Source organism: Lycium ferocissimum, chromosome 6, assembly GCF_029784015.1.
Source record: "Lycium ferocissimum isolate CSIRO_LF1 chromosome 6, AGI_CSIRO_Lferr_CH_V1, whole genome shotgun sequence".
Lineage (NCBI taxonomy): Eukaryota > Viridiplantae > Streptophyta > Magnoliopsida > Solanales > Solanaceae > Lycium > Lycium ferocissimum.
In genome coordinates this window covers 6,390,582-6,414,004 of record NC_081347.1, presented here as the reverse complement: position 1 = coordinate 6,414,004, position 23,423 = coordinate 6,390,582, and the positions used below count along the sequence as shown (strand labels likewise).

At 36.5% G+C, this 23,423-nt stretch overlaps 1 protein-coding gene across 2 annotated transcripts; it reads left to right on the top strand.

Moving 5' to 3' along the window:
• Nucleotides 1–711: 711 nt before the first annotated feature.
• LOC132059094 (exocyst complex component SEC8) lies at nt 712–22,502 on the top strand. Of its 2 annotated transcripts, XM_059451583.1 has the most exons (27): nt 725–904; nt 996–1,051; nt 2,250–2,462; nt 5,692–5,865; nt 7,642–7,746; nt 8,127–8,236; nt 8,544–8,723; nt 9,032–9,194; nt 9,336–9,442; nt 10,038–10,336; nt 10,476–10,639; nt 10,786–10,901; nt 15,089–15,159; nt 15,375–15,505; nt 15,590–15,639; nt 16,572–16,672; nt 17,920–18,032; nt 18,327–18,434; nt 18,866–19,063; nt 19,414–19,499; nt 20,060–20,255; nt 20,341–20,418; nt 21,240–21,341; nt 21,434–21,508; nt 21,724–21,819; nt 21,918–21,967; nt 22,058–22,502. In XM_059451583.1, exons 2-27 carry the CDS (start codon nt 1,010–1,012, stop codon nt 22,143–22,145), a joined length of 3,216 nt encoding a protein of 1,071 aa, XP_059307566.1. In that variant the 5' UTR covers nt 725–904; nt 996–1,009; the 3' UTR covers nt 22,146–22,502. The 2 variants fall into 2 exon arrangements, 1 of the variants encoding a protein (XP_059307566.1); XR_009415496.1 differs by lacking the exons at nt 21,434–21,508; nt 21,724–21,819; nt 21,918–21,967; nt 22,058–22,502 and having other exon boundaries at nt 712–904; nt 20,321–20,418; nt 21,240–21,310.
• Nucleotides 22,503–23,423: the final 921 nt, after the last annotated feature.

Below are 23,423 nucleotides of genomic sequence, written 5' to 3'. Positions count from 1 at the left end.
AAGAACCGAACTAAACTAGTTTGGTTTGGTGGTCGATGTCCACCTTCAAAAAACCGAAACCGTAATAGCCGAACCGAAGTTTGATAAAATCAAACCGAAGAACCAAACGCTCACTCCTAGAATAAGATTAGATTCATAATATAACTAAATAAGAGGGTATATAGTTTTTCCATGTATAATAATAATGTTATTAATATAAAGAATGAACTTGTTACATAAAATTAGAAAAGATAGAGACTTATATATGAATTGAGAAAAAGATCAAATATGCCACTGAACTACGAAATGACTCATATATGCCACTCGTATGATGAAGGGTTTAGATAATGCCAAGTAGAAAAATCTGATAGTAGTAGAATTTTATTAGTGAGTAATGACATATATGACAAAAATGGTAACGATATTGGCTTTTTTAAGCCTAACTATTAACGAGTGATATGAACGATCCTTTTTTGATAGTTTCATTGCATATTTAAGCCTTTTCCCTTTCTTAAATACCACGCCCAATCAAACTACATCAAATAAATTGGGAGGGAGGGAGTAGCATTTACTTGAAAGTCTATGTTGATACAAAACTTTTCTTTCCTTAACACCATCACTTGAGAAGGTCAATGTAGAACAAAAAAAGAATAGTCTATGCCAGAAAAGTACTTCTCTTATAAAAATATTAATAAAGCATACCTTAATTAAGTATTAAAATTTTGACATCATCATCATCATCATTTCCATCACAATCTCCATCTCCATTTCAATTCTCCAGCTCTCTGCTCCCCTCTGGAGCTTCCCTATCCCCCACCCCCTCACACCCCACCACCCCACCCCACCCGCAACGCAGTCGTTTCACTGCTATTTAATCAGTTTACTTGTCGTACTGTTTCTTAGATCCAAATTAAATCCTTTTCCGGTAAATACAAATTTACATTCAAATTTAGATTTATATATTTGAGGTTTTTAAATTGTCTTTTCTAATCCTTTGATTTTGTGATTTGGTACAGTTGAGTATATTGAGATGGGGAAATTTGATCTATTACCCATTCCTAAAGATAAATCGGTAAGTTTAACCTTAAATTTTTACTGCAATTGGAAAATTTACTACTCCTATTTATTGTTTATTTCTGGGTTTGAGATTTTGATGAATTTCACTAGATAATTTTTACTCTTTATGACCTGCTTATTTACCTTTTTTTTTTTTTCCTTTCTTTAATTAGTTTAGAATCTTTCTATTTTTGGTAACTTGTAGTGAAAGTTAGAGCACATTGGATTTTATCTTTTATTGAATTTTTGAGTTACTTTTGTAGCATTTCTGTAATCATTTGCTCTATAGTAATTACCTTATATGGTTTTTATTTTTTTTATTTTTTTTTTAATTTATTTTATCTTTCCTTAATTAGCTTAGAATCTTTCTATTTTGGTAACTTGTAATGAAAGTTAGAGCTCATTGCATTTTATATTTTTGTTTGAATATTGAGTTATTTTTGTATCATTTATGTGATTATTTGCTCTAAAATAATAACTTTATATAGGGTTTTTCTTTTCTTTTATTTGACTATTGGGTTGTTTCGGACTTTCGGTAGCATTTCTTTGATCATATGCTCTGTGGACTGTAGTAAACAGTGTTATCAAAAGCGAAAAGCGGAAAAAAGCTCTAAGGTCTGTTGGAGCTTTAAGTGTAAAACCGCAAATAAAGCATGGGCTTTAATGAAAAAAAGGCGCAAATGGAGAAAAAAGTACAAATATATATATGTTTAGTCTATGACTAATAATTATAAGCACGAATAACAAATATATGGATAACGAAATCGATTTTTTTTTTTTAGATAAAGTGAAATATCAATTGTTTAGTGTAGCCTCTTTAGGAAACACTCATTCGCAAGCAAAATTTTATCTTAGAGCCTTGATGATGACACTAAAGCGCACATTAAAGCAAGGCGAAGCGTTCAACATGTTTTGAGCCACGCTTTAGGGCTTAAGCTTGCTTTAAGCGTGTCTTTGACAACACCGGTGGTAAATGCTTCCTCTATTGGTAGCTTTTAATGAATTTTATAGTAATTGTGGTTTATATGTTATTTGAATCTTGGGTTATTTCTGTAGCATTTTTTTTTTCATCACACGCTCTGTGGTAAGTAGCTTATGATCTTCCTATTCGTAACTTTGTAATGAAATAAATAGTAATTGGGTTTTATCTCTTATTAAAATTTTGGATTATTTCTGTAGCATTTGTTTGATGATATGCTTTGTGGTAATTGCAGTACTTAAGGGAGGAACTTGCTAGGGTAGATGAAAACTGGGCTGCTGCTCGGTTTGATTCACTGCCTCATGTTGTTCGTATATTAACCTCGAAAGACCGTGAAGGTGATGTCCATGTCTTAAAGGAGCAGAGTGAAATTATTGAGGAAGTTGTGGATGAAGTAGTGCATGCCTACCACGGTGGCTTCAATAAAGCTATTCAAAATTATTCTCAGGTGTCTTTTTACATCGTCCCTTATTTGTTGAATTTTGTTTAGTAGCGAATTTCCTAGATATGCAAATTTCTAGTTTCAAGCAAATGTTTATTTAACTGAACTGTCCTAGAAAGAGATACTCACAGTCGTTCTGAACTTTGCTTTGGTATCTTTTCATGGATTTGATATACATTGCGAAATTGAAAAAGATATAAACAGAAAGAAAGCTCACCAGTGCAGATACATAAGATCCTGTCATCTTTACTTTCCTCATATTTATGGTGCACTCAATGACATGTACAGATAGTGGAATTAATTTTGTTGAACAGGATTCCTACCCAGTGCATGAATCTTGCATACGGGGTTTCTTTTATCTTTATCTTTTTGTCAATAGAAGTTACTCTTGTTTCTAGAAAAAATCTTAATGAAGAAAAATGTTGAAGCAATGAGTTTGACATTAGCCCTTCCTTTCTGGAAAAAGGAAAGAAAATTAAAGAATCCTATAACCAAAAAACTTGTTTTCTGTGGTAAGGTAGTAATTTATTGATATACAAAAATTAAAGATACTCGTGTATACAAGAGAAGTATACAAAAAGTGTAGAATCCTGGAGTGTCTCCGAAAAATTATAACCAAAAAAGTTATAATTGATTGAATTCACAATATTAATGAATAACTATCTTCACTTTCAATCAACTAAATAACTATATTCTCTTATCTAATTATGAAGTTTTTACAAGAAGCTGGACATCAAAGCAAAAGAATTCCAAAAATATTAACCCTATATCCATTACTTATGAGGTCAATTTGTCTATCAAAAAGTAAAACTCATCGTTTTGCTATTCTCATCTCTAACCAATGCTGGCTGCCAACATACTTTTGAGCTTGGAACGAGAAGTTTCTGTTCCTTAAAAAACGAAAAGAGAAAAAGAAAATGTTTTCTGAACACATAGAAACATATGCTAGAACAATTCATTACAGCTTATTCATTCTTTCCCTCACGGTGGTGAGAGTGGTATATATTTTGAATGGCACTATTCTTGGAGAATGTAGGTATAAGGACGCTCTTAATTACTTTATAAGGTTAGTTATCAGGCTTTGATTGTCAACGTACCTTTTTATGGTTTATCACATTCTCAGGGAATTGTTCTCCGGTTTGCCACTATGGTTAAAAATGCAATAGGTGATGTAGCTTTATCTACTTAAGCTAGTTATAAGACTCAAGACTACTTGGCCCCAGAATACGGTTATATCGGAATGTAATTAGTTTTATTCATCGACCATCCTTTGAAGTTGATTATTTTGAGATTTACTTTGAAGAGCCTTGAGCTCCGATTCTCTAATGTATAGTGAATTACTCTTTTCTTGATCGGAAAAATTCCTTGTGCTCTGATTTAGCTGTTAGGCTATATAAAACAGTAACCTCTTTTTGTAATTGATATACCTTTTATCGATATGTTTTCTTTTGGCATAGAGTTGCACTTTCAACTAATTTAACAACCTAATGAAGCTAGCTGGAGAGGTCTCTGTTTGATTCTGGACCAAAAATCAGGTGCTTGGTGATAGATATTGTCTCTTCTATTTGTTAATTAATTTGGTGAATCTTTTGTTTTGCTAAAGGAAAATACAAAAGTTAAACCAACCTAAACATGTTGCTGTTAAGTTCACAATGTCTGAAATCAATTGAATTTAAATTTTTGGTCTTTGTGAAAGAGGAACATTTTGGTCTTATTATTCTATGAGAAGCTCTTAGTTAGGACAGAGGTTAGTTTCCCACATGCCTCTGTCTGGATCCCTAAGGTGCCGAGGAAGGTGTGCTTCTTGGCATGGCTAGCTACTAGAGGGGTGATCTTGACGGCGGAGAACCTTAGGAAACGAAAGGTTATTTGCACGAGCTGTTGCTTCCTTTGTAAGGAGACGGGAGAGGATGTGGACCATATTCTATGACTACTTTGCAAATTAGCCTCAGGGTTATAGGAGGACATCTTTAGGTGGTTTGGTGTCTCTTGGGTAATGCCTAGATCTGTGAAGGAGTTGATGTCCGGTTGGAAGAGTGGAGCTCGAAGAAGAAGGCACAAGGCTTGGAATGTCACTCCTCTTGGTTTGATATGGGTCATTTGGAAAGAAAGAAATAGGAAAGCTTTTGAAGGGGTGGAGATGAGCTTTGCTCAATTAAGGAGTAGTGTCCGAGCCCTTATTTTCTTTTGGTGCACCCATGTAGTTCCTGTTTGTATAGAGGATTGGGTGTCTTTTGGAGAGAACCATATTTTGTAGGTTTCTCCTTTTTTTTGGTATACCACTTGTATACGGCCATGACCGCGTCTGACTCCAGATCAGAAGGTTGCGTGTTCAATTCACGTCGGGTTCAATCCCCCGATCTTATACCTGGTCCTTCTCTTCATCAAAAAAAAAAAACTTGTATACGGCCATGTTGGCCTTGTTATTATTAATGGAAAACATTACCTGATCAAAAAAAAAAAAGGTCTTATTACAGTTGTTCTCTATAGTTGTTATGTGAAATAAAAAATGACTTAGAGCCTGTTTGAGTTAGCTGATTGTAAATAACTGATAAGTTTCAAGTGCTGAAATTGATTTTATAAATAAAAAGTTACGTGTTTGGATAAACATGTTGAAACTGATAATAAGCAGTTGTTTGCGTTTGATAAAAAGTGTTGAGAAGCTGTAATTTGTTAACTTGGCTAAAATACCCTTACATTTCCACAAAAAAATATAAATTGGAAAGTATCTTTATAAAGAAAATGGAGGAGCAGTGATATGGAGTAGAGAGGAAGTTAGGGGTTTTATTTTGGGAAAGGTATTTTGGGAATTAAAAGAAATATTAAAGAGAAAATAGTAAGTCAAACCAAAGTGCTTATAAGCTGAAAATCCATTAGTTGGGATGACCAGGTTATGACTTTAGGCTGATTTTGGCTTATAAGCACTTGACTTAAGCACTTTGTCTACCAAACGCATGGATAAGCGGAAAGGTTAATAAGTCAGTTTGACCAGCTTATAAGCTTAGCCAAACATCCTCCTATATCTGGTTAAGTTGATGCTGCTTCTGGAGTAAGCACAGAAGCGGACTTCTCTCAGCACAACTTGAAACATGGCATGTTGTTTATGTATGTAATTAGTATTATGCCAGTGCTGAAGTCTAGTTTTGTGCTTTTCTTTTGCCTTTTTTAATATTCTTCTTATTCTTATATATCAAATATTATTCATCTTATTCTTTTAGTCTACTTTTACCTTCAGATTTTGCGGTTATTCAGTGAATCCACCCAAAGTATTGGTGTTTTAAAAGGTGACCTGGCAGAGGCAAAGAAGCTTCTTGGTGCCCGTAACAAGCAGTTACATCAGTTGTGGTATCGGTCTGTTACATTGCGACATATTATCTCCTTGTTAGATCAAATAGAAGGCATAGCTAAGGTCAGTTGTCTTCCTTTATATTTCTACTGGTGTTGCTATTATTCTTGCTCCAGTCCCTGCTATATTTCTAATTAATTGCCGCATTCTGTCTATGTTAAGAATGGATACATGGATACTAGCATTAAAATAAATGTCTAAACTACTAGTTACCAAGAAATGTCTAAACTGCTCTGTTTGGAAGATAATTAGAGCCTTTTATATCTGTGAGTGGACTCAGAAGCAGAAAATTATAAATAGTTTTTGAAAGAATTTTATAAATAACAGTGATGACATGGTCTGGGATCTGCTTATACAGAGCAAAAAGAAGGTTGCCCATCTGTACAAAAAAACCTAATCCTGTGCTGAATGATGTAATCTAGCACACTGTCGTCATCCTTTACATCTTGAAAGTCGCTCCAAAAAACCAAAAATCATAGACATCTGAAGTTGGATTCTACTTCTAAGCAATTGAATGATTCAAAACATAGAATTGCAATATCCCATAAAGAGTAAACATAGTTTTAGTTTGTCGATATAGTACACTATCAGATAGCTTGATCTGTGGCTCTGCCGCTCTTTGCTATAAATGTGAAGCTATAGAAGGACCTTTAGCGCATCTTGTTAAATCGCCATGTGTTTTACTGGCTGTGTTTAAGTGATTAATCCAATAGAAACAGTCGCGCATGTGTCTAAATTACATCAATCATATAAACTTATCCCAAAAAAGGAAAAAATTAAATACATAGAGGTCAGTTCTCAGGATTCAATTATGATAAGTAGCTCATCGCAGTTGGAAGTCGTGATACAATCTATCCTCTGTTTGACATGTGAATATTTCAACGAAATTTCTCCCTTTCCTTTTTATGCCTTTCTCTCTCTTCTTCTGCATTAGAGTAACGTAATGACCTGATGCTTCTTACACATGTGAGAAGATGCTTGACTAGAATTATATTCTCCTCCTAATCAGATAAAAGGAAAGGCTAGCTCTAGTATTGCTTGGTGGGTAAGTTCAGTAAAAAGATGAGGCATTGTTGATTGGTATAGGTGAGCTTGACAGGAAAATATACGGGTGGTCGTCTGCTCTACGGTTTTACTGTATTCTCTATTGTCATTAAGGCTCACAGAGCTGAAAGAATTCTCTATTAAGAGTATCAGGGTGGGAGAGGCTAGCTTGACGATAAACTGTTAAACCCATCCTTGTGGGGAGCTCGAGTTTGTTCTCAGCTCTCAATAACTCTTTGTTTTGATAACCGTGTGTCCGGGCCAGCTTGCGCGCACCTCGACTAATTCCACGGGATACCTGCCACCTCCCACTAGCAACAGGTACCAGGTAACTCTGTCCACCAAGGCTAGAACAGATGGGAATAAATCACCTAGTGTTTTGTCTCAGCTGGGATTTGAACCTGAGACCTCATGGTGCTCAACCCACTTCATTGACCACTAGACCACACCCTTGGGTCTCAGCTCTCAATAATGAAAACGCTCTGTAACTTTTTTCAAGTCTATGACGTTACTTCAACTTTTATTAAACTTCATCTGAGCACTTGTTCTTCCCCAGTTGTGGTATGCGTTTTTCATCTTGGACTTGCCTTATATTTATATTATGTTCTTGGCCTCTCAAATGTTTTGGATGTTGCGGTCCCCCCAGAGACATCCTGTACAAGCAATTTTAATCAAGAAGAGGCTTCACGTGTTGATGATGCTATGCAGATTCTCAGAGTTCTTTCAGCCTTTTATTTTATCATCATTATCCATCTTCATTCTTGTTGATGCATTACCTTGTCTTTTCTGCCACAGGTTCCTGCTCGTATTGAAAAGCTGATTAATGAAAAGCAATTCTATGCTGCCGTGCAGTTGCATGTTCAATCAGCTCTTATGCTTGAACGAGAAGGCCTTCAAACGGTGGGTCAATAAAAACTTCATACTGGTTCTACATTCACACTTTCCCTGTGGCTGCTTGAAAGAGACCGTGGACAAACTTTCAGCATACTGAGTTTTTCTTGGTCACATAGATCAAATTTCTCTACCATATTCATGATACCTAGTTTGCAATCTGCGTTAAAACCGATTTTGTTAAAAGAGGCAGCTTTTTGTTCTATAGTTCCATTGCTATTACAAATGCTGCTTCTAATGTGGTCGTCACAGCAACACCAATTTCAAGTTGATAAACAAGTTTTTAGCACTAATCTCTTGTAGAGTTGTAACATTTTTTGGTGGCAGTTCTTACTCAGTGCTGAAAGGATGGCTTGGTGTACTTACTGTATATTGTTGGCATCATACAGGTTGGTGCTTTACAAGATGTCAGATCTGAGTTGACAAAGCTACGAGGAGTTCTCTTCTATAAAGTCTTGGAGGATCTGCATGCCCATCTTTATAATAAGGGTGAATACAGGTACATATCATTTACCCTTGGTCTATATAAACCTTCTTGCTGTTTGAGGTTGTATTCATGTCAAGTATTTCATTGTTTGTGAGGCCACCTCTAGCAATGCAACTCGATATTCTGTATGTTGAGATACATAATTGGGTGATTAACTAATTTGTTTGTGCTTGGAACTAACGAAGCACAATTTTGGAGGTGATTTTTCTTGTACTTTGTTATCCTCAACTTTCTGTTGAGATTAGCCACATGTTTTTTATTTAGATTTTAATTTCAGATGTTGCTTTATATTTGCTTAACATTGACCTTACCTTTGCAGTTCTACTCTCTTCAGTATCAGTGAAAGGGATGATGAAGTACCCACTACTGTAGCTGTACCATTGTCCATGAACAACTCACAGCCTCTCTCTCGAAGAACTAGGTTGCTAAAAGGTGACAATCAGTTTGGTTCATTTGGAGCTGGTGATGGATCTCACAGAACTAGCTCTATTGATGGCAGGTAAGACAAAAAGAAAATTTTAAGTGATGTTGTTCTGTTGATAATATCATCCTCAATATTGTTGCAGATGATCACATGTCAATCTAGATCTACCTCTTCATTGGTTTCATCTTTAAGTGAAACTCGATAGCATCCTCCATAAACACCTTTAAGTGACAATTTAACTTTATCATTCTTTTGGTAGATTTCTCCATTTATTCCTCTTCTGATAGTTTAACTTTATCAGTCTTTTGGTAGATTTCTCCATTTATTCCTCTTCCTGGTGCAAATGGTAGCAGCTGAGTTCCTTTCTTCTGCCTTATTTGCAGCTCCCAAGTAGAAGGTCATGATGAGGATGGCGAAGATACTGTGTCAGATGGCTATCCTACCTCTTTAAGGATTAATGGCACTGAAGGTGCTTCGAAGGATGTAAAAATTGTCTCTCATCACGTTCCGACATGGCTTTCAGATTCTACACCAGATGAATTTGTTGTAAGAAAGATGCCAAACCCAGCTAGTTTTGGGGTTGTGGCCTAGTTGATTGACTGATATAAAGTTGCTTTCTGCATGCTTGTAAATATCAAAATTCTTATATATTTATAAGAGTTCTAATGCTCCCAATTTCAAATGTAGGAAGCAATCAGGAAGACTGATGCTCCATTGCATGTGAAGTACTTGCAGACCATGGTTGAGTGTCTTTGCATGCTTGGGAAAGTTGCAGCAGCAGGAGCCATAATATGGTTAGTTCCCATGTTCACTCTTTTGGGCCAATTGGAAGCAAAGCTCTGAATTTGATTACCTGCATACTCATCTTGTTCAGGCAGAGATATGTTTTAGAATGACCTCGTAGGCTGGGGGTTGCAAATAGGTGCTAACCAAAAGGATTACCTGTCGTGGGAGAGGTGATTTTGCCAACCACAGAGAAATGATCAAAGGAAGGTCGTAAATCTCTGGTGGACAGTGGAGACAGAGGAGCTCTTTTAAAACTAGTACACGAACTGGCTAAGATCCAATTTTTCAGTACGGCAAACCATGTCAATTAAAGGATGCCACTCAAGGTCTTAAGGCAAATTTGCACTTTTGGTCCATCCTACAAGCAAATAAACAGATTTCTGTTAATGCTTGAATACAATGCTAATGACGATTACCAGAACTTTGATTTGATCTTTGCTCTAAATTATGATGATTTCACTTGTTTACTTTTCATGATTGAATTGGTTGAGTCTTATATTTGTTTCTATCTTTCGGTATAGGGTTATCTTCTTCATGTTTCATTTGTGGTATTTGAATATGTAGTCTCTAATTACTCTTTTTTAATTGTATTTGTTTCAACAGCCAAAGGTTACGACCTACTATTCATGAGATAATCACAACAAAGATCAAAGCTCATGCAGAAAATGCTTCACGACCTCGCATTGGCCAGGCTGCTCAAGCAGCCATTACAGGTCTTCACTATCTCAAAGGGCAGTTGGAGAGTTTTCAGTCATCAAAACAGAAGCATCAAAATGGGATATATCTCGCAGTGCTACTAGCTGTCAGCCCCGTTTCACCTGTCATGGCTCCTACAGGAACAGCACAGGCTGCTGCAAAGGAACTCCTTGATTCAATTCTTGATACTGTTGTTCATGTATTTGGTAAGTGATATGGTCTTGCAAATTTCTTCATCCTTTTTTTTCTTTTATTTTTTCCCTTATTGATTTTGCTTCTAGTAGTCTGCATTCAGTTCCACAATCTTTTACTTTTGGTTTGTGATTGCAACTGAACAATTTCCAGAGAACCATGTTATTGTTGGAGAACTTCTTGAGTCAAAGTGCGCACAACAAGTTGACTTGAACACGCCTAAGTCCATGCCTACAGACATTAGTTGGAACCCTGATTCAGATGGATCTCATGCCACTGGAGGCTATAGTATTGGCTTTTCATTGACTGTCTTACAGGTCAGTTTCTTCCATGTCAATCATTTGCATTCTGATGCCCAAGATCCCTCTAGTTGGTTGGAGTATAGATATATGGTGTAGTAACAAAGCAGTGCTCATTCGATTATGGATGATACAGATATTCACTAATGCTATTGTGCAAACAGAGTGAATGCCAACAACTCATATGTGAGATCCTGCGAGCTACTCCAGAAGCTGCATCTGCAGATGCTGCTGTCCAAACAGCAAGACTTGCAAGCAAGGCCCCTTCAAAGGATAAGAGGCAAGTTAGTGGACTGCTTATCACTGTTGTCCTAAAGCTTGTGATCTCTATGTTTTATGTTATTTTATTTTCCAGTCTTCTTCTCTTTTAATTTAACTTAATTTATCTTTATATTGAAAATCTGTTTGCTTTTGCTCCTATTTCCCGTTTTCTTTGTTTTATTGGTTGTCCTCTTCTGGTTCTTTCATTTGGGGTGTTTACTATGTTGAGGGGAGGAATTGGTTGAATTCATGTGCATTAATTCAGACAACTAGTCAAGTCCCGTTTTGACGTATCTCTTGATACTTCTAACCAAACTGGATTGGCCTAAGTGCTGACTGATGTAGCCCAATTCTCTTAGTGGGTTAGAGTATCTGGAAGGTGGCAACCGCTCATAAACTTGAATCAGTTATCCTTTTTTATATGTTGCAAATTATTAGTTAGTTAGGATTACAAGATGGATAAACCAAAGGCGTTTGATTATTATGGAAGAGATAATTGACAGAGCAGTGATAACATTCTGAAGCTAGAAGGGGTAGCCAAGCTGGAAGGAGATCTTGGAGACAGAAGTCAGGTGCTTATGGCTGAATCAAAGTGAAAGACAACAGTTTATTCGCAGAATGGAAAATGTCATGAAAGATGGAATCACATTTAAAGGCCGAGTAGGGGAGATAACTAAAGACCCAGATTTCGTCAGAGGAGATTCTGAACTCTTATAACTAGCTGTATCATGAGACTGAGGGATGGAGGCATACTTATATATGGACACAATTCCCAAAATATCTACTGGAGAAAGTAACTGAAATGGCCATTCACGGGGGAAAAGCCCTAGAAGTGGTGAAAAACTGAGATGGCTTCACAATTAAGGATGATTTGCTGAAGGCTCTTTATCCGAATAAAAGGATTTGCTGAAGGATGTAAGTTACTTTCATCACTTGGAATGTTAACAGAAGAGCTTAAATGCTTCATACATTGCACTAGTTCCCAAGAAATGTGAAATAAAAGAACTAAAGGAGTTTAGGTCTATTGATGATTCCCAAGAAATGTGGAATAATTCCTTAAGAAGTCATAAAATGGTGAAACTGAGAGGATAAATATTCTAAGGATTCAACAAATAGGGGGACACATGATGGAGCGACTTTTTGGATTTGAGATTTAGAAGGGGTTTTCAAGATTGGGAAGTGAGTGAGTTTCAAAGATTGATAGAATTGCTTTATAGGCAAGTCAATTTGGTGGATAATCCTGGTGTGTGGTGGTGGGCCCTAGAAAATAATGGAGTGTTCTCTGTGAAGTCTTTTTATGAGAAACTTTTGGTTAGGGAGGAGGTTGATTTCCCATGTAATGCAATATGGGTTCCAAGTGTTGAGGAAGGTGTGTTTCTTCACCTGGCTAGCCACTAGAGGGGTGATTTTGACAGCGGAAAATCTTAGAAAGCGGAAGGTTGTCCGTGTCAATTGGTGTTACATGTGCAAGGAGGCGGGCGAGAATGTGGATCATCTTCTTCTACATTGCGGTTTTACCATGAGATTATGGTGGGATATGTTAAAGTGGTTTCAAACTTCTTGGGCAATGCCAAGAAGTGTGAAGGAGTTGATGGTCAGTTGGAAGAGGCAAAGAGCGGGAGAGAGGAGAAGACGAAGGGCTTGGAACGTGGTTCTGCTTGCGTTGATATGGGTTTGTTTGGAGAGAGAGAGAAATAAGAGAGCATTTGATGGAAGAGAGTCGAGTTTCTCTCCGTTGAGGAGTCATCTTCGCTCTCTTATTTTCTTTTGGTGTAAACAAAAAGTTCCTTGTAATGTAGATGATTGGGCGGAGTTTGTAGAGAATCATATCTGTAGATGCTTTATCTTTTGGTATATACCTTGTATACGGCTAGTTTGGCCATGTTTATGAATGAAAATACCTTTACTTGATTAAAAAAAAGTATTCTAAGGCATTATCATTGCGAAAAGTGCGAATAGAAACACCAAATTGATTTTCTATTTCAGTACAAAATCTTTGGAATACAGAAAACAACCGGAGCACATCTTTCTTTGATAAAATTCAAGTACATTTGAATAATCATCAATGAAACTAGCAAAATTCGAAGGTTGAACCGACTCTACTAGGATCCCATATATCAGAATGAACTAAAGAAAAGATCATACTTTGCACAACTCTCAGCACTACGTGGGAAGGTGGCTCAGGTATGTTTCCCAAGCTGCACAATTCACAATCTAATGTAGATAAACTAGGCATAATCTTCTGAAATGGATAAACTAGATGTCCCAAACGTGTGAATTTAGTCTGGTGAATCGGTAAGTGGACATGTTGTGGAGGAATTGGGAGAGTTAAGGTAGTAAAGGCCTTGTGATTCATGCTTTGTTCCAAGTGTCTCCCGTTTTGCGGTCCTGCATAACAACAAAATCATGTAAGAATATTATGGCACAACTCTGGGGTATGAGTCAAACGACTAACAAATGCAAGATTAAAAGGACAATCAGGGACATAAAGAACAAAATTTAGCGTGACTGGATAGGGAATGAGCTTTGTCCAACTCGTTTTGCTTTTGTTTGGAATACATTGGCTAAAGTAAACGTTGGAAGAGATTGCGAGTAAACCATATGAGACAAAAGTGATTTATTACTAGAAATATGAGCAGAAGCGCTTGAGTCCGTAGCCCATGGTACAGGAGTGTTAGACTGTGAAACACAAGCAACAAGATTACTAGCAACAAAAGTGTCGAGCAACAGAGGCTACTGTGGAGACGTCTGCTTACTTATACCGAAGGCTCTCATTATATTTCCCTTCCGTTAAAGAAAACCCCTAGTTACCTGCCTATCGGTCCTAGCAATATTAGTATTTTTGGGCGGTCATTCATGCAATGAGTCGCATACTTCACGAGTGTGTTCATGCTTACTATTGTAACTAAAATCGAGATCCTCTAAAACGATTTCCTCCTCATTGATTCTCCATGGTCCGAGATGTTCGATTTTTCATTGTCTGAGATGCGAGAACAGATGAGTCAACAGTTTATGATGATACTATTGTGTACTGGGCCGCGCAGCAAGGCCAAGTACTCCAAAATAACGCCCACAAGCCATCTGAATTTTGGGCCTAAGAGTTATTTAAATGGCATCCAATTGCTGAACAGATGCTTCACTTTGGGCATTTTGTAGTTCTCCTGTGGAAATTCATATTTCACTTTGGCTCTTGGAAATACATCCAATTTTAGTTGGTGACAGTGACAGCATTAGTTTAAGGAGAAACATAAAGTACGGTCAAACCTCTCTATAACAACATCTTTGGGTACGAAATTTTTCGGCTAACAATGGCTGTTATATACCTATAACAGCATTGACATTTAAATAATACTTCGCTATTATAGGCAAAAAAGATGCATACATAAAATCTAATTTTCATTTTTAATTGCCAATTCTATATTAATCACACTTTGTATAACGAAGGAAAATTGTTTGATTTTGAAAATATATATATATATATATATTTGTCATAAATAGTGTATTAAATGATCAAATATTTGGTCAAAATCTCTACGCTTATTATTGGTAATCATAGATATTCTATTTTTATAAAGACGGTTAATTATTATATTATCAAAAAAAGAAGAGAGCTGTTATATGGGGTGTAATTTTACAAAGAGCGTACTGTTATAAAGTTGGCTATTGCTGTTATAGGTGAAAAGTTGTTATAGAGAAGTAAAATATAACATAAAATTAAAAAAATAATAAATTTATTTTTCAAAATCCTTTTTTGGGTCGAGCTCGTCGCACCGGGCTTGCCTAGTGCAGGTTACCTCTCCTGTGTGGTTTGTGAGCTATTGCACAGGAGCTGGGTTTATCCTGTGCGCACCCAAAGAGTAGCGGCTACGGGTTCCCATGTCATCAAAGGGGAAAAAAAAAAAACATAAAATCGGTGCCGAAAAAATTTGACTGTTATAGAGAGGTGCTGTTATATGCGGGTCTTTGTTATAGAGAGGTCTGACTGTATTACTTTTTTTCTTTGTGAGCTAAGTGGTGAAAATGCTTTCTGTCTTGCAATAATCTAGAGTAGTGGACTGTTGTAGAAGTTGGATATTTTATGCCATCACATAGTGTTCAAATATTTCTTCTTTTATGGGAAAGGCACTACTTTTGTTCTGTTAGCCATTGTATCTCAACTTTCTCTCTAGTTAATAATGGACCATCTTTGATTTGTATTGATTACAGGGATGGGTCAGAAGATGGGCTAACATTTGCATTTCGTTTCACAGATGCTACTGTATCCATTTCAAATCAAGGTATGTCAGGAGGTTTACCAAAACAACAAAGTATATTGAGTTTTAGATTCGTTTTTTTTTTTTTGTTTTTTTTTTTTTTTGGGGCTTTATTACATGTCTATTTTCCTACTGATCTTGCTACTAAACTAATGAGCTGGCGAGAAAGATTCTTATTGCACCTTCATCTCTTGTTTTGGTTAGTTTAATGATTTAACTCTATAACAATTTTCACCCAGGGGTTGACCTCATTAGGCAAGGATGGGGTAAGAGAGGCTCCAATGTACTCCAAGAAGGTTATGGTACATCAACTATTTTACCTGAGCAGGGAATTTATTTAGCAGCCTCGATATACCGACCTGTTCTTCAGGTTTGATCTAATCATAAAGCTATAATCAGTCCAAGAGTACTGGAAAGTTCTTTACTAATTTTACTCCCAACATTCTATCAACAGTTCACAGATAAAGTCGCTTCCATGCTGCCACAGAAGTACTCACAACTTGGGTAAGCCCGATTTTATTGTACCTTATCTTTGTTTGATGGGATCGTGTTCTTAATTTTTATGTGAATGTAACGGTCATAGATAATAAGTAACCTTCTTTTCACATTGATCCCACCAATGTATAAGCAGTGAGCTATTTGCTGCATAATTTGTAATCTGGACTATAATCACTTAAGCTTGGAAATTAATTCTAATACTGTGAAGACGAAGTATTAAAACCTGATTAGTGGTTAAAGCTGGCTGCAAAGAGATGATAGAAGGGAAAATAATTTAATAGAAGGACTTTTAGGAATAATATAGGCTGTCTTTCTCATGACTTGTACAATAACTACTTTATACCAGGTATTCATATCTCACTAGTTCCTCCTATAGGATAGAGAGATTTATCCTAGTCTCTTGCTCACGGTGATGCTGATGATACAGGCATGCTCTTAAACCTTTTGCATTCATGTTTGCTAACACAAATGATTACCAATGGTACACACTGGAATACAAACCAGAAAGGGTTCACCATTTAGCTGTTACACACAAACAGATGATTACCAATGAGATACTCTAGAATACAAACCTGAAGGCTTCATCGTTAAGCTGTACACTCAAACAAAAGATCTCCATTTCCTTCTACATAAACTGTTGAATTGCCCCTATACCAACATCAGTTGCTAACAGTCGCTAGCACCTCTCAGATTTTAAAGTTGTATTGTATTTTTGCAGCACATGCCTGAGAAGAAGCTGCTGCTGATGTGTTTGTAACAGGTTTTAGTTGTTAGCTTAATGCTAGTGGTATCACATCTTCTACGTTTTGTTTAGGAACATTAAATGCACTTGCAACCATGTTATTTGATCCCAATAGAGGTTGCATCAGCAATATTGCAGATCCATGTTTCATGATAATCTGACACTCTTCCTGCACTTTGACTTATAATTATTGTAGGAATGATGGACTTCTGGCATTTGTGGAGAACTTTGTGAAGGATCACTTCTTACCGGCAATGTTTGTTGATTATCGGAAAGCTGTACAGCAGGCAATATCAAGCAAGTCTCTTTACAGGCTACATTCTCTGCTAGCTAATTAGAGTTATTAAAGTTGCAATGTACAATCGTCTGTTGGTAAAAACACAATATAGGGATTTTAATGGTAAACAAGAAGAAGAAAGCATGCTTATGTTAAATGGGAAAATAAGCAAAAGTGAATATTGAATTGCATGTTGTTATCAAAAAGAATATTGCATGAGATTTGAAGATGTGGTACATATTGATGAGACAAGTCCTAATCCAGAAAGCTGTCATTGTTTTTAAAATATCCAGCCAAATACCTTCAAAGAGCACCTTTGATTGCTATTTGTTGCAAAGTTAATTGAGTTCCCTGGCCACATCCTCAAATTGCAACTAGTGACATATTTCCTTAGCATCCATAACCTTTCTTGCATGAGATTTGAAGATGTGGTACATATTGATGAGACAAGTCCTAATCCAGAAAGCTGTCATTGTTTTTTAAATATCCAGCCAAATACCTTCAAAGAGCACCTTTGATTGCTATTTGTTGCAAAGTTAATTGATGCGGATCTTTGAGTCTGATCTCAAAAGTTCCCTGGCCACATCCACAAATTGCAACTAGTGACATATTTCCTTAGCATCAATAACCTTTCTTGTCTGGTGCTGCTTAGTTCTCGGTCGTGGAGTCCTGCATCTATCTGTCCATGTATAACATATGAACAAGTGGTGTTACTAAATAATATGCATAAAAGAATAGGCATCAACAATACTAGCTCTTGGCCAGTGTATTGGGGTCTTCAACCTTTATCCGACGTACCGTGAGAAGTGCAATGAATGACAGTTACTTGATAGTCTTACTTATTAATCACCATTTGAAGTTTGGCTTTAGTAAATTTAAATGGAGTTACATTTATATTAGAACATATTAAGTACCTCTAATAATCTGCTAGAGCATAGGCTTGGTTTGGTGGTAAGAGCGCGACATGTGATATGTGGGTTAAGCACAAGTCACAAATTCAAACCGTGCCACTGACAAAAGCCTGGTGTTTAAGTGGAGAAAGGTAGAGAGGCAGAAGACCATTGTACACTAAGTTTTGAACTGTGCGACTGGTCCCTAGGGATTTCTCCGTTATAAAAAAAATCAGCTAGACCATATTTAGAGATGGAGTTTAAGGTGATGCTTAATATTCCAATTTTCCTCAAATGTACTAAAATATAAAATCTGCTTACATAGTTGAATTATTCTACTATGCTATGAAGTTGTAATACTTAAAGTTCTCTTATAGGCCCAGCGGCATTTCGTCCACGCGCGCATGCTGTCACATCTTATACCCCATTGGTTGAGAAAGGTCGACCAATCTTGCAAGGACTTTTGGCAATAGATTTCTTAGCAAAAGAGGTACTATATGTTCAATACTTTTTCTGATAAATCCTGTATATTTGTCATTTCGTTGTTTTCAAGCAGTCAAGTGCCTATCTGTTCTATGCTGCTAGTAAGTATGAGCGATGTTAACATCATAAATTGTTGTATACAAGTGAAGACATTGTTATTTTTGTCCTCTTATGATACCTTCAGTGTTTCGATTTCATTTGGTCTCCGTCTTTTCTCTCATTGGGCTGCATGCCTGGTTAATATTTTTTCCAGTTCTCTTACTTGATCAGTCTCCAGCATTTAAAATTTACATTCACACAGGTGCTTGGATGGGCACAAGCAATGCCAAAGTTTGCTGTTGCTCTTGTGAACTATGTTCAAACTTTTCTTGAAAGAACATATGAAAGATGTCGCACTTCATACATGGAGGTTTGAACAATTCCTTCTCCTTTGATGGTTGTTCGAGTATAGGTAGCTGGGGTGCTAATCAACATTTCTTGTTATCTGGAGGATTGTCTATGGAATAAGCATTAGTTCTTTATTGTTCTTTACTCAGAATGACTCTATATATTCAGAAGATGAGAAAAGATGTCTTTTCAATATTCAAGAAGATCTTTACAGCTAATGTCTAACTGAAAAGTTTCCAAACAACAAACAAATCAGAGAGTTGCCTTATGAGAGTCCCCCTAATTCTTATATCTTCATGTTTTATTATCTTTTTCCTCATAAAAGGGGAAACTTTCACTTTGTGGGGCATAGTTCAAAAATGGAGTAGAGTACAGAAGTAGAATATTATTAGGTTGCCTCAATTTCTCTTTCCAACTTTATTCACTTGACAATCCTATATCTTATTTATTCAGGCAGTTCTTGAGAAGCAAAGTTATATGCTCATTGGCAGACATGACATTGAAAATCTGATGCGACGTGATCCAGCCAGTGCATGTTTACCCTGTTCAATTGGTGAGCTTAACACAGAAAATGGTGCTGCCAATGGTGAAAGTTCGGAGGTTGAAATGGAAATCAGTGATGCATTATTGAATTTGCGGCCAATCAGACAGGTATCTGTGGCTACATAGACAATAGCTAAAGAGGGTTTATGTTTTTGTCCGGATGATCAGTAACAGACCTATTAGAAATACAATGTTAATTCTAATTGAAAATGAAGTAGAAGAGGAAGATGAATACTAATGTGAAAAGAAGTGGAGTTATTACATGGTGCATTACCCCATAAGTGAGATGAATCTGAAAATAATGGAGTGATATATGATAGAATAGAGCTGACATTGATTCAGCAAACTTGGCAAGTGAAACAGTTTGAGATAATGTACTCTGTGCAGCGTCATTTTTTTTTAATTTTTAATTTTATTTTTTTGTATGATGATAAGCTAGTTTCAATTCATTTTTGCAGGATCACTTGATTCGTGATGATAACAAGCTAATTTTACTGGCATCTTTAAGTGATTCATTAGAATATGTTGCTGATTCAATTGAAAGGCAAGTTCTCAAGTCTTTTTGCATTTTTGTCCTTCATTTTGAATGTTTGCTTTAGTCGGGAGTACAGAGTTTTTCATGGGTTCTCACATAGTTAGAGAGAGCACAATAGATGCCTAATATTTACCTATCATTCGTCATTACCAATCAGCAGTAACAACTGTTGGGTGTCTTGCTTTGATACTCCTAGTAGACATCTCATCTCAATACTTAGAACGTTCTAAATTTACTTTGACCACATGTCTTCTATGGGAAACAAAAGAAAGCAGTTGTCTTACTGAAAGGAAGAAAAAGGTTTTCTAGAGAAAAGAAGGAAAAGTTGTCTTGAAAACACACACACCTGGACATTGGTACCCATAAAATTTCTTCATCTGTCTTCTCTCCCCCTCACAAAGCTCTTTCTCCTCCCCGCGGTGGTTGGCTAAATGCATCATTTCTTATTAGGGGAAGCTTTGACATTGATTATTGTTTGAATATAATGAAATTTTTGGTACAACTGAGTACTATTTGAACTTTGAATACCGTTTTATGGCTTGTCAACTTTTTTCTGATGCAAATTACAGGCTTGGGAAGATCTGCAATAGCACATCAAATCAGGTAGAAGAGAATGGGGGGAAGAAAGCTCCAAAGCATTCAAGAACAAGCAGTTCGCCTCCTAAGGATTTGGCATCTTTTGCTGCAGAATATAAGAAACTTGCAATTGATTGCCTCAAGGTTCTTCGTGTTGAGATGCAATTGGAGACTATTTTCCATCTGCAGGTTTGTGGCATGTGTGGTGATTCCATTAACTTTGTTCTGGAAGAGGTAGTATTTACAACCAACAGTGTGAGCAACTATTTTACAGGAAATGACGAGTAAGGAATACCTAGATGATCAAGATGCAGAGGAGCCGGATGATTATATAATTTCATTAACTTCCCTGGTAAAGTTTTCTTCAGTCTTTAGTGTATAACAACTTTTCCTATCTTTTTCTGGTAATAATCTCTTTCCTTACCCTTACAAACTCTGCTTATAGTAGTAACGATGTGTGGATGTTGTTATCTACCACATGATCTCTATCTTCTCCTTTGAGATTCGAATTCTCACTTTGTGGATGAGCTAAACTTGAATGCTGACTGTTCTCTTGGGAGGGTAGTATGACGATATCGTGTTTCGTCTGTTTTTGTTTTTATATCCCGCGGGTCTCATACCTCCTCAGTGCCCCATATGTGATATTAATTCTAAAGAAATATTAGAAAATTCACTTAGAAGATAAAGTTTTATCCAGTGCCAAAAATTCTGAACACTTGAAGAGTAACTTAGGCTTCGGGGACCAGCTTATATGGTGAGTTTAGAACATGAGTATGTAAAAATGGTACTGCCATTTGGCCAATTGACTAATAATTTTCCTTCTGCAATGGCCTCATGTGGTCTTTAAAATAAGTAAGAAGTAAAAGTCGTTCAGAGAGGTGAATGGCATGGAGTACAGAAGAGGAAAATCATCTCACAATGTTTTGTTGTGTAGCTTCTTCCAGTAGACTTGAGAAACCATTGAAGTCAGATGACTAAGCTTTCATTTTTTTTCTTTAGCATAGTAGTCGTTCAGAATTCATCCTTTGGTTTGCTTTCTTCTAATTGCTTCTTTTTGGGTTTGTTATCAACCGATTGAAGATTATTGTCCATTTCGATTTAGTTGTTCATTCTATTGGAATCAAAGTTACAGAACCAGTTCTTTCTATGTTTTCTCTGGTTTCTGTAATCCAGATAACACGCCGGGATGAGGAAATGGCACCCTTCATTACAGGATCAAGGCGGAACTATATATTCGGCGGTATATGTAGTGTTGCTTCAAATGCATCAATCAAGGTCTGGATAGAGCGGTTCTGTTGATTAAATTCTGATATTCAATTGAATTTTCGACCACCTCCCATCTTATTCTTCTCTTTATTTCTTCCTAGGCTTTGGCTGATTTGAAATCTATCAACCTGTTTGGAGTTCAGCAAATATGCCGTAATTCCATTGCACTGGAACAGGTGGTTTCTCTTTCCTTGAAAGGATTTCCTTATGGTGTTTCCATTTAGTGAGCTAAATGCAATTCAATTAATTTGATCTCTAAATTAACACCTCAACGGAACCAATCTGCCTACTCATTGATTCGATGTAATTTTCATTTTTCTTTCTAGCTTCGATGCTTGCGTTTTTATTTTCTCACACAGCATAGCTAATAGTTTCCTTCCAAGTTGTTTAGGCTTTGGCTGCTATCCCCTCAATCGACGGTGAAGCTGTGCAGTTGAGATTAGATCGTGTTAGAACGTACTATGAGCTGTTGAACATGCCATTTGAGGTAATTAAGTCTGCAAGTTCATGTCGTTTAATTTTCTGATGTCATGCTTCTGATTCGTAGTTGCAACATGTGTGTAACTTTTGAGCTCTTTTTCGCAGGCCCTACTTGCATTTATCCCGGAACATGAGAACCTCTTTTCATTTGCGGAGTAAGTATTCTGATGTTAGTGCAGTTAATAGATGTGACAATTGGGCTACAAGGGGTAATGAAAACAAAACATTCAATGTCTTCTCTTCAGGTACTCTGATCTTCTAAAGGTTCAGGTCCCGGGTAGGGAAATTCCAGTTGATGCACTAGATCGTGTAGTTGAAGTTTTGCCCCGCTAATTCAAACTGAAGTGCAGAGCACTGCCTTTATTGGAATTTGCTGGACAGGAGTGTTTGCAGATTGATTCGTTTTATGTTGCAGAGCTTTGTGAAGTATAGGCATATGTATAGATGGTTGGCTAAACATGAACTGGAAGTAAATGCATGGATAGAAGCTTAACCAGAATGTTTTGGTCAGGGCTGTTAGACTTAATGTTGTTATTATTCTTTTTGTAGTCATATTCTTTAGTGTCCTGCATCATTTTTGGCCAAGCTTTGATTTTCTTCTTGTTCATATGAAGGGCTTTTCTTTAGTGTGGACGAAATGAATCATGTCTGTAAAATTCTGTATTGAGTAATAAAAGATTTCGCTTCAAACGCTGAATGTAATTGGATCATCAACCCACTCTCTAAGAAAAAGTACGTAAGGGATATGCCTTCCTATCTCATGTCTCGAGCACGAGAGATTTGTTCCCATTTTTTGGAACAAGAGGTGTTTTCTGACCTTTATCTTTAATGATTCAGTTTGAGGTCAATTCTTTTGGTAAGAGCTTCCAATAATATTTTTAGTTCTAGTATCTGGCTTCATTGGCTACCTCTTTGTATGTAAAGTGAATTATGCAAGTTGAAAAGAAAACTAATTCTGAATCAACACTCGGAGCTGTGATAGATTGTAAACAATCTGATATGATAAGTTTGGTTTTTCCTTACATGCATTTTGGTTTGTTGAAAAATGTACAAACCAGTAGTCGTGAGCTCTATAGCTTGGCCTCTCAAAAAATGATGTTGCACTCATATCGGATCCTTTAAAAATGCACTACTTATGGACGGTTCTTGTACACCAATGACATTTTTAAAGAGGAGCAACATCAGATTGTGAGCTTACGCACCAATGACATCTTAAAAAGGTTGGAGCAACATTGGCTTGTGAGCTTTCTTCATGGCGTAATCCAGCAACAAGAAGGACGATCTTTATTTTAGTTTATTTTTGTCCGTAGAAAGTGGGTGGTAGAGTGGAATGAACACACAAGATTCATGTTGATTATTTCAATTAGTTCATGATTGAGGTGTAGTGTTTGCAAGTCAAACAATGGAAATTCCAATGCAAAAAAGATGGTTGTGATATTTTAAAATCATTTTAAAATCAGACTTGGAAGTTACAATTTTTATTTTTTTTGGCCAATGGCAAGAGTATGGAAAATGCAAGGGCACAAAGGATACCAACCTAATTTTATTGATTCAGTGAAGATCTAGTCAACAATTACAGTGCAGTATGTATCAAAGGCGGATGTAGATCAT